At 57.1% G+C, this 12,075-nt stretch overlaps 1 protein-coding gene across 4 annotated transcripts in view; it reads left to right on the top strand.

Annotated features, from left to right (window-relative positions):
- The window catches only part of THOP1 (thimet oligopeptidase 1), a 28,475-nt gene extending 17,742 nt beyond the window's left edge, over positions 1-10,733 (top strand). For all 4 annotated transcript variants that reach the window (XM_032954016.2, XM_032954034.2, XM_032954007.2 and 1 more), the window contains exons 7-13: positions 770-963; positions 2,331-2,506; positions 5,009-5,213; positions 5,579-5,765; positions 5,910-6,038; positions 6,680-6,816; positions 7,604-10,733. In XM_032954016.2, coding sequence (XP_032809907.2) covers positions 770-963; positions 2,331-2,506; positions 5,009-5,213; positions 5,579-5,765; positions 5,910-6,038; positions 6,680-6,816; positions 7,604-7,864 — 1,289 coding nt within the window. In that variant the 3' untranslated portion in view covers positions 7,865-10,733. The remainder of the gene's footprint in view (positions 1-769; positions 964-2,330; positions 2,507-5,008; positions 5,214-5,578; positions 5,766-5,909; positions 6,039-6,679; positions 6,817-7,603) is intronic.
- The last annotated feature ends 1,342 nt before the right edge of the window (positions 10,734-12,075 follow it).

The following is a 12,075-nucleotide window of genomic DNA, read 5'->3' as shown; positions in this document are numbered from 1 at the left end:
ACACGACACACAACAACACGACACACAACAACACGACACAACAACACAACACACAACAACACGACACAACAACACGACACACAACAACACGACACACAACAACACGACACACAACAACACGACACACAACAACACGACACACAACATGACACAACAACACGACACACAACACACAACAACACGACACACAACAACACGACACACAACAACACAGCAACACGACACACAACAACACGACACACAACAACACGACACACAACAACACACAACAACAACACACAACAACACGACACACAACAACACGACACACAACAACACGACACACAACAACATGACACAAAACAACACGACACACAACAACACAACACACAACAACACGACACACAACAACACGTGACACAACAACACGACACACAACAACACGACACACATCACACAACAACACGTGACACAACAACAATCCCGACCCCTTGACGATGCCTTTTGTATACATGAAGTTTGCGTGTCTCTCCCTCCCTCCCTCTCTCTCTCCCCATGGTCGCGTGTTTTTCTTTCTCGGGGTCCTCCGGCGAAGCGTGTTGAGAAACATCTCCTTGCCATCGTGATGATGATGATGAGAGAGAGGGAGACGCGCAAACTCCAAATACCGTCAGGGGGTCGCGATCGAAACCCACGACCTCCTGCGTACCAGGTCGAGGCCGTTAACATCCCTTCTTCTTTACTGTCGTCGCCGCGGGGTGGTGGTGGTGGTGGTGGTGGGTCGGAGCAGACGAGCTGGCGGAGCGTCTGGCGCCCCTGGGAGTGGCCGAGCGCGCCGAGATGCTGGCGCTGAAGCGTGAGGAGACGGGGGGAGGGGCCGACGTGGCCCTCCACGCGTGGGACCTGCGCTACTACGCGACGCGTGTCGAGGAGGAGAGGTTCACGCTCGACCACGACGCCCTGAGGCAGTACTTCCCCCTGCAGGTGATCGCGGGTCGGCGGGGGCGTTGGGGTATCTTGACGATGTTGCGGGGTACCGGGGGGGTACGGGCGAGCTCCAAATACGAAAACGAGGCGGTCCACCCCCCCCCCCCCCCCCCCCCCCCCGGGGTTTGACGCAGCGGCGGTTCGGGGGGTTTCATTCCGATCCGTCACCCGAATTTTGCGCACGGCGGAAAGTGAAAGATTCGTACCCCCCCCACTCCCACTCCTGCTCCCGCGATGGATGATGATGATGACGATCGCGAACTTCATTGCTAGGTGAGGAAAGAGGAGAGGAGAGGAGGCGGCGGCGGCGGGCGTTAACGTCTTCGTCAACGTCTTCGTCATCGGGTTCAACATCAGCAGTTCAGTTCGACACGAGGCAGCAGGGCTTGCGCGAGCGTTATCGTCCATAATGCAGGTTGTTGTTGTTGTTGTTGGGTTTAGATCGCGTAAACATACAAATGCGCCGTTAGAGCCGCCACAGCCAGCTGGTGAGGCTTGTCACGTTAACGGAACGCGGCCGGTTCGTCACGAGTACAGCAGCGCGCCGGTCGTGTGTTGCAGAGCAAATCCGCAACATTTTACAATCCGAGTACGACGTTTCGCCGGTAATTGCAACCGGCATCATCAGGCGACAGCCAGATTTCACTGTCCGCCTGATGAAGCCACCACCACCACCACCACTCCCCACTAGGTGACAAACCTTAACTAATCGGCTGTGGCGGCGGGCGTTACGGATCAGGCAGTCCTGAAGGCGGTCCCGGCAGCGCCGCCTCCACGCCTCGCCGCTCCGCGGCAACGCTCAACCGCGACCTCACCGGCGGCCACGCTGCCTGCGCTCACGGAACTAACGCAAACATTCACACGCGTGTGTCCGTGTGTGTGTCCGTGTGTGTGTCCGTGTGTGTGTCCGCGTGTGTGTCCGTGTGTGTCCGTGTGTGTCCGTGTGTGTGTCCGTGTGTGTGTCCGTGTGTGTCCGCGTGTGTCCGCGTGTGTGTCCGCGTGTGTGTCCGCGTGTGTCCGCGCGTGTGTCCGCGGGGAGCGATAGTGTAGTGGTTAGCGTGCTGCGCTATGAACCTGGCGACCCGGGTTCGATTCCCGCTCACGGCCAACACCAGTGACGATTATCTGAACCGGTCCCGGGCCTCCCCTAGGTCGACTCAGCCTCAAATGAGTACCTGGTGCGGTGTGTAATAAACATCGCCACTGGGGAGACAAAGGCGGTCGGGCGTGGTGCTGGCCACCCCACCCCCTCGTGTACCGTTCCGGCCTTCATAGGTGCTGCTCGCTAACAGCACTTGCCCCTACAGTCTGTTAAGGCTACACGGGGGATCTTTGTCTTTTTGCCCGCGTGTGCCCGCGTGTAGGTGGTGACGCAGGGGCTGCTGGGCATCTACGAGCGGCTGCTGGGCGTTCGCTACGAGCTGCGCGAGGAGGGGGGAGGGGCGGCGGGGGCGTGGCACGAGGAGGTGCGGCTCTACCGCGTCACCGACGCCGCCTCGCAGCGCCTGCTCGGGCACTTCTACCTCGACCTGCACCCACGGTGCGGTGGGGGGGGGGAGGGGTTACAGAGGGGGAGGGGCATGGGGTAGGGGGCATGGGGTAGGGGGCATGGGGTAGGGGGCATGAGGTGGGAGGGCGCGAGATGTCAACTACCTCGCCTGGCATGCAGGAGGTCGTGGGTTCGATCTCGACCCTGATGCCTGGCTTTTAACAGCACGCCACTGTGGCAAGGAGATGTCAACTACCACGCCGTGGCATGCAGGAGGTCGTGGGTTCGATCCCGACCCCTGACGACGCCTGCTGCTGCTGCTGCTGTATATTTGGAGTTTGCGGTGTCTCTCCCTCTCTCTCCCTGTGGTCGCGTGGATTTTTCTCCGGGTCCTGCGGTTTTTCCCCGCCACGTTTAGAATCGGCGTCACGAGTTTCTCTGGGTCCCGAAGTGCATCTCTGTGCATTTCGAGTACTTTGGCCGCTGCCACAAATGTCCACGTGACGACGATAAGCCACGTCCGTCGAGACCCCCGTTTGCGATGGCCAGGTCGCACCTGAAACAGAGCCACGTATCTCAGTGGGCTTGACCTGGTGAAACCAAAAAAAAGAGAGAGAGTTTAGTTTTTGGTTTATATACAGCGGGGCACGGGGATGCACGGGGACGAAACAACGATGCGCGGACGACACGTTGGGCCGGACGTTAAGTGGCCACGTGCGATCGCGCTGCGCGTGCCCGTGGCTGTGAGCGCACCCGCGGTTAGCGCCGCGCTGCGCTACGAACCCGGCGACCCGAGTTCGAGTCCCGCCCACGGCCAACACCAACACCCAGGGACGATTGCCTGAACCGGTCCCGGGCCTCCCCCTCGGTCGACTCGGCCTCAAATGAGTACCCGGTGTGGTGGTGTGTGTAGTAAACATCGCCACTGGGGGAGACAAAGGCGGCCGGGCGTGGTGGAGCTGCCCACCCACCCCCCTCGTGTGCCGCCCTCCGTAGGTGCAACGTCTCGACTTGTACATCCGGCGCCCTCGGTGGAGGCGCCCGTTGCCAGCGCTTCGGCGAAACGGCGCAATGGGATGAGACGGTGGGGGGAGGGGGGGGTGGGGGGGGTGGCGTGACGGATGCGTGACGGATGCGTGACGGCGAAAGCGACTCGTGGGCAGTCGACGATGACCGGGCGCGACGAGCCGGTCGGGAAGTTGTGAAGAACAGGTATCGGTGGTGTTGACGACGGGCAGTGGAGGGGGAAGAGTTTGGGACGAGCGAGGGAACGTAGGGACGACACGCTGGTGCGCACGTCAAAACACACACACGTCAACACACACATCAACACACACGTCAACACGCACGTCAAAACACACACACGTCAACACACACACACATCAACACACACACGCACACACGCACACGTTAACACACACACACACACATGTCAACACACACACACGTCAACACACACACACGTCAACACACACGTCAACACACACACACGTCAACACACACACACGTCAACACGCACGTCAAAACACACACACGTCAACACACACATCAACACACACACACACGTCAACACGCACGTCAACACACACACACGTCAACACACACACACGTCAACACACATGTCAACACACACACGTCAACACACACGCACGTCAACACACACGTCAACACACACGTCAACACACACGTCAACACACACGCACGTCAACACACACACACGTCAACACACACGTCAACACACACACACGTCAACACACACACACATCAACACACACACACGTCAACACACACGCACGTCAACACACACACACGTCAACACACACACACATCAACACACACACACGTCTACACACACACACGCGCGTCAACACACACACACGTCAACACACACACACGTCAACACACACGCACACACACACGTCAACACACACACACGTCAACACACACGTCAACACACACACGTCAACACACACACACGCACGTCAACACACACACGTCAACACACACACGTCAACACACACGCATGTCAACACACACGCACACACACACGTCAACACACACACACGTCAACACACACACACATCAACACACACGCACATCAACACACACACACATCAACACACACACACGTCCACACACACGCACGTCAACACACACACGTCAACACACACACACGTCAACACACACACATCAACACACACACACGTCAACACACACACACGTCAACACACACGCACGTCAACACACACACACGTCAACACACACACACGTCAACACACACGCACGTCAACACACACACACACATGCACGTCAACACACACACACGTCAGCACACACACACGTCAACACACACGCACGTCAACACACACACACACGTCAACACACACACACGTCAACACACACGCACGTCAACACACACGCTCGCGCACACACACACGTCAACACACACACACGTCAACACACACACACTGGCGCACACACAGACACGCGCGAGTCCGATTGTCCGACGCTCGCGACACCGCCTGCCCCCCCCCTCCCCCCCCCCCCCCGCAGCGATGGCAAGTACGGCCACGCCGCGTGCTTCGGGCTGCAGCCGGGCTGCCTGCTGCCGAGCGGCGAGCGGCAGCCCGCCGTGGCGGCGATGGTCGCCAACTTCAGCCGCCCGTCGTCCGCCGACGTCCCCGCGCTGCTCACGCACAGTGAGGTGGAGACGTTCTTCCACGAGTTCGGCCACGTCATGCACTCGGTGTGCGCGCAGGTGAGCGGCACGGTCCGACCGTCTGTCCGTCCGACCGTCCACCCACCGGCCTTCCCGTCTGTCCGTCTGTCCGACCAGCCATCTGTCTCGTCCGAGCGTACGAGCGAGCGAACACCAACACACGCGCGCTTGCTGAGAGTTCGCGCACCGGCGCGCGGACAGACATACGGACGTACGGACGGACGTGCGCTCAGCCTGCCTGCGCACCGGTCTGTACCCGCGAACGTCACGGACCTCGGCGGAGCCGAACAAGTTTCGACCCCGGACGCGAATTCGTCCCTCCCCCCCCCACCCCCTTCACCCCCCACCCCCTCCACCCCCCTCCACCCTCCACCCTCCACCCCACCAACCCCGTGGGGCCGCAGGCGGACTACGCGGCCTTCAGCGGCACCCACGTGGAGCGCGACTTCGTGGAGGCGCCGTCGCAGATGCTGGAGAACTGGGCGTGGGAGGCGGCGCCGCTGGCGCTCGTGTCGGGGCACGTGCGCGACGGCGCGCCCGTGCCCCCGCAGCTCGCCGGCCTGCTGGCCGCGTCGCGCCTCGCCAACGTCGGTACGGGCGACGGCGGGGCTCGCGCGGGCCGTCGGCGCTGCGGTGGGGGGGGGGGGCGGGGGGGAACCTCTTTGGGGGCCCTCGGCGCTCGCTGACGGCGGCCCTGCGCCACGGGGCCGCGGGGCGTTGCCTTTGTCTCCGCAGGAGTGTTCACGCTGAGGCAGGTGGTGCTGAGCAAGCTGGACCAGGTGATCCACAGCGGGGAGAGCGCCGACACGGCGCGCGAGTACTCGCGCCTCTGCTCCGACATCATGGGCATCCCTGCCACCCCAGGTGGGCGCACGCACGCGTACACGCACGCACGCGTACCCGCACACACGCACGCACGCATGCGTACCCGCACGCATAGGCAGGCACGCGCACATACATACGTATACACGCATACGCGCGCACACGCGCGCACACACGGGCACGCACGCAGGCACGCCCGCCGGCACACATGCACGCACACAGGTGCACACACACACACATATATACACACATGCACACACACGCACACACAACAAAGACAAAGATCCCCCGTATAGCCTTAACAGACTGTAGGGGCAAGTGCTGTTAGCGAGCAGCACCTGTGAAGGCCTGCACGGCACACGAGGGGGTGGGTGGCCAGCACCACGCCCGGTCGCCTTTGTCTCCCTAGTGGCGATGTTTACACACCGCACGAGGTACTCATTTGAGGCTGAGTCGACCTAGGGGAGGCCCAGGACCGGTTCAAATCATCGTCACTGGGTGTTGGCCATGAGCGGGAATTGAACTCGGGAAGCCGGGTTCGGAGCACAGCGTAGCGCTAACCGCTGCGCCACCACTCCCCCCGTGTCCCCCCTCATCCCCCTCGTGTCCCCCCTTGTGTCCCCCCCCGTGTCCCCCCTCATCCCCCCCGTGTCCCCCCCGTGTCCCCCCCCGTGTCCCCACAGGCACCAACATGTGCGCGTCGTTTGGTCACCTGGCGGGGGGCTACGACGCGCAGTACTACGGCTACCTGTGGAGCCAGGTGTTCTCTGACGACATGTTCCACTCACGCTTCCGCGAGCAGGGCATCATGGACCCAGCGGTGAGACTCTCACGCACGCACGTGTACACTACACACACACGCGTGCACTCCACTCGCATACACGCACGTGTACACTCCACTCACACACACACACGTACACTCCACTCACACACACCCACGTGTACACGCCACTCACACACGCACGTACACGCCACTTGCACACGCGCACGTGTACACGCCACTCGCACACACACACGTGTACACGCCACTCACACACGCACGTTGCACTCCACTCACAGACATGCATGCACTCCACTCCTCACTCACACACGCGCACGTGCACTCCACTCACACGCGTGCACTCCACTCACACACTCACACACGTGTGCACTCCACTCACACACACCCGTGCACTCCACTCACACACACCCGTGCACTCCACTCACACACAATCACGTACACTCCACTCACACACAATCACGTACACTCCACTCACACACACTCACGTACACTCCACTCACGTACACTCCACTCACACACACTCACGTACACTCCACTCACAGACACACACACACTCACACACGCGTGCACTCCACTCACAGACACACACACACACGCGTGCACTCCACTCACAACCACACACATACGCGTGCACTCCACTCACAGACACACACACACACGCGCGCACACGTGCAGCGGCGTAGCCACCACCACGACGGGTAGAGCACAACGGTAGTGCAACCAACCGTTCATCGGTGAATTGTTCAGGGCAGCTAAGCGACGGTCGGATGTGCGTCGTCGTTAACCGTGGTAATGGGCCGCCGTGGTGCGCCGCGGTGCGTTGCAGGTGGGCAACGACTACCGCAGGTTCATACTTACACCAGGCGGCTCGCTGGACGCCGACGTGATGCTCAAGAACTTCCTGGGTCGTGACCCCAACAACCTGGCCTTCCTCCGGAGCAAGGGGCTGGCTGCCGCCGCCGTCGCCGCCGCCGCCGCCACCACGCAGGGACGCTGGGAAAACCACAGCGGCGGGGGTTGCTGGGAAACCGACGGCCTAGCGCGGCGGGGGAAGCCTGCCGTCGAAGCTCAACGAGAATGGAAATGAGCAGAAACTCCCGCTCCGTTTAGACGATTTGGCAACGGCTGTAAGTGTCCACGTGACGGTAAGCCACGTTCGTTGAGCTATCGTTTGTGATTGGCCAGGTCGCTTCGGGAAGAGGAAGCTGTGCATCTCGGTAGCGGGCCTTACCTGGTAAAATATAAATAGTTTGTGTAGTTTATCACCACCATTGCTCAGTCAGACGACGACATTGTCTTAACCATCAACCGGGGCGTTGAACGGAGAATTGGCAATTCAGAGTCAGGATACTTATTTATAGCTGGAGGAGGAATCCTAAGAGCTATAAAGCTATTTTTTTCACAGATGTCCAGCAAGGGGCATGGAGTGAGAAAGACGTTACAGCAACAAACACAGTACGGCAAAACGCGGTAGGAGTGCGGAGTATCGGAAAGGTGAACAAATCTCTTTGAAAAAAAAAAGAAGATGCCCAAATCACGGCAGTTAAAGCCCACTGAGATATTATCGTTTCCTTTGTTGAGAGGCCACCTCTGGATATCACAAATGACAGCGCAACGGAAGTGGCCTAACCAATGTTAGGGCGTCTCCGCGCATGAATGCAAACATTCGTTTGAGACCCCAGCAGGCTGTCGTTCAAAGCCAGCTGACTCGGCCCGGGGACACCCCGCTCAGCTTGTGTACAGGCGGTCCCCGGCGGCTCTTATGCCCTGCTGGAACCCGCCATTGTTGCAAATGGGACCGCTGTTTCCACGCAGACAGCAGAAACATCACTTGCCGCGGTGCGTTCTTTTTCTCCCGCCTATTGGGCCGTGTCTTAACGCGAGGGCGTTTAAATCGGTTCAAAACCAACAAGAAGACACCTTTGAGAGTTAACACAAAAAGCTCCCCGCGCCCAAGTCACGTCGGATAACCGGGAGCCGACCCTCCCGCTTCGAATGCGCCGGGAGGCGTGCACGGGAAAGACGTGTCGCGAGTCGAGTTTCGTGCAGAGTTAGTCAGTCGATACGCGCGGCGTCGTCCGCGTAAACGCCGTGAACGAGGATCGTCGGTAAGCCGGTGACCGCCCGAATACTCTTGGGCAACGTCCCGAGAGGTTTGACAGTATGGTGGCCGGCGGCGGCGGCGATGTTCCCACGTGCATCAGGCAAAAACTAAAACAAAATGTAACTGCAGGGCGCTTCAAAAAATGTTAACACTCCCGAGAATTTGCAAACAAACACCACAAGAAATGCTGCCTCCGGGCTCTGGACACCCACCTGGAGAAGATGCCAGGCAACGCGTTGACAACGATGGCGAACAAGTGGAGACTCTTATTCTTAGCTCTTTCGGTAAAGTCACCAACGTTGAAGGGAAACAATAAAATAATTAAATATATATAAAACAATAAAAATTCTCACGACGTTTCGACCATAACACAAAACGGTCGTCATCAGGTGTGAAAAACCAACGGCAAGAAACATTTGAAAGAAGGTGTTTCTTGCCGTTGCTTTTCACACCTGATGATGGCCGCCGTTTGTGTTATGGTCGAAACGTCGTGAGAATTTTAATTGTTATATATATTTTATTATTTTATTGTTTCCCTTCAACGTGACTTTACCGAAAGAGCTAAGAATATGAATTACTGCAGTCACGAAAGCTTCAAATCAAAATTTAAGTGGAGACTCTTTTGAAGCCATTAACATTGCATTTGTTATCACCGTTACAGTGTAGTAGTGTCCGTTCTTTTTTTTCCATTAAAAACGATAGTCCCATTTAAGTGTTAACATTATTTTTTGAAGCGCCCTGTATTTTTATTTTTTTCCAGGCGGAAGGTCCCACCGAGCTATATACAGAAAGTCGACCCCGGGTTTGCGGAAGATCCCGACTTACGGAAATCCGACCTTACGGGGGAATTGCTCCCGTAGAAATCGCGTCACAGGGAAATTGAACCTTCTTGGTTCTTTCGCTAAAGTCACTTACTTCATTTCCATTCTACGCGGCGGTGACTTTACCGAAAGAACCAAGAAGATGAATCCCTGCAGTCACGAGAGCTTTAATTCGAATTTTTTTTTGTTTTACGTGCGCAAACGTTCGCGCTGGTTCCCGTAGCGCGGCGAGGTCGCGGACGAGTACCGCGGAGTGAGAGGCGTAAGGCGGCTGGGGCAGCCTCACCCCTCGCTGGAGCTTCACGAAGATTCAGGTCAACGGGACACACCTTCATTCTTGGGGGGGAAATTGTTCCGTTTCCGGCATAGCGGAACATCTCATTTGTTGTAGCTGTGCTTCAGGAGCGACCTGGACGTCACAAATGGCAGCTCAACGAAGTGGGCTCACCGTCACGCGGACAATTTGTGGCGGCCATGTGAGCCCGAAGCGCGCGATGTTGATTCCAAACGTGCAGGGAAAGACCAGAGGACCCGGAATCAAAATAAAATCCACGTGGCCACGGGGAGAGAGATAGAGAGAGACACCGCAAACTCCGAATATGCAACGGGCGTCGTACGGGTTGGGATCGAACCCACGACCTCCTGCATACCAGGCGAGGCAGTTAACATCTCGCGACCATGGCGCGCTACCGAGAACAGCGAGGGAAACCAGCATCAATCTTCATTCTTCCCGTGCCGTGCCCCAGGAGGTGGCAACCCCTAACGAGAATGCTGGCCGATGGGAAGTAAACAAAAAACAAAACACCCTCTCTCTCGCAGTGAATTGTGGGGGGGGGGGGGGAACAGAGAATACTGGGTAGTAAAAGGTGTTCCCGAGGAGAGAGGCTCTTTTGCCGATAGGTGCTCAGAGAGATGAGGCCCATCGGGAGGGACATTTTCTGTGCTCCACCGTCGGACACGCTGTCCTTGTGTTGTTTTGATGGTTACATTGACGGCGATGCATTCATGAACGAATAAACGCTGAGCGGCGAGTTTTTGTCGAGGGAATTTTTACGGTCGAGGTGTGTCGAGGGAGAGCCCAATTGGAAGCTCCCCCCCCCCACCGCGCGTACGGCGTCTGTGAGAACAAGAGCTTCGAAGCTCTTCGGATTTACAGCAGTGGTGTGAATCTGTAGGATTTACAGTGGTGTGAATCTGTAGGATTTACAGCAGTGGTGTGAATCTGTAGGATTTACAGTGGTTGTGAATTTGTAGGATTTACAGCAGTGGTGTGAATCTGTAGGATTTACAGTGGTGTGAATCTGTAGGATTTACAGCAGTGGTGTGAATCTGTAGGATTTACAGTGGTTGTGAATTTGTAGGATTTACAGCAGTGGTGTGAATATGTAGGAATTACAGTGGTTGTGAATTAGTAGGATTTACAGCAGTGGTGTAAATCTGTAGGATTTACAGCAGTGGTGTGAATCTAGGATTTACAGCAGTGGTGTGAATCTGTAGGATTTACAGTGGTTGTGAATTTGTAGGATTTACAGCAGTGGTGTGAATCTGTAGGATTTACAGTGGTTGTGAATTTGTAGGATTTACAGCAGTGGTGTGAATCTAGGATTTACAGCAGTGATGTGAATCTGTAGGATTTACAGTGGTTGTGAATCTGTAGGATTTACAGCAGTGGTGTCGAGTCATGTAGAGATCATTTCGGGTTGCATGAATGCAAAAGACAAAGATCCCCCTCATAGCCTTCACAAGCTGGTCGGGGCAAGTGCCGTTTGCGAGTCGTAGGACCTCCGAAGGCCGGTAGGCCGAGTCGATCTAGGGGAAGGAACGGGAGCGCGCGTTGCCCCGCTCCCGTTGAATGTCACACGCACGCAACGCCTGTGTGTGTGTTGTATTGCTCACATTGAATGTCACACTCACGCAACGCCTGTGTGTGTGGGTTGTATTGCTCACATTGAATGTCACACGCACGCAGCGCCTGTGTGTGTGTGCGTTGTATTGCTCACGTTGAATGTCACACGCACGCAACGCCTGTGTGTGTGTGTTGTATTGCTCACGTTGAATGTCACACGCACGTTGTGCAACGTGTGTGTGTTGAATTGCTCACGTTGAATGTCACACGCACGTTGTGCAACGTGTGTGTGTTGTATTGCTCACATTGAATGTCACACGCACGCATAGTGTGTGTGTGTTGAACGTCTTTCGCGCCGTGCACGGAGCCGATCGCAGTGGGTTGCGAGTTAACCGGTCGTGGGGAATTGAGAGTTCGGAGGAGTTCTAGCAGCAGCGTAAATATATCAGCACTGTGTCGTGAAACCCGCCACCACCCGACACAGCCAATTCGTAAGGGGCCGTCCATAAATGACGTCACGCGATTTT

Source organism: Petromyzon marinus, chromosome 1 (genome assembly GCF_048934315.1).
Source record: "Petromyzon marinus isolate PM22_M1 ecotype Great Lakes invasive population chromosome 1, UKy_Petmar_22M1.pri1.0, whole genome shotgun sequence".
Classification (NCBI taxonomy): Eukaryota; Metazoa; Chordata; class Hyperoartia; order Petromyzontiformes; family Petromyzontidae; genus Petromyzon; species Petromyzon marinus.
This window is presented reverse-complemented; position numbering and strand designations above follow the sequence as displayed.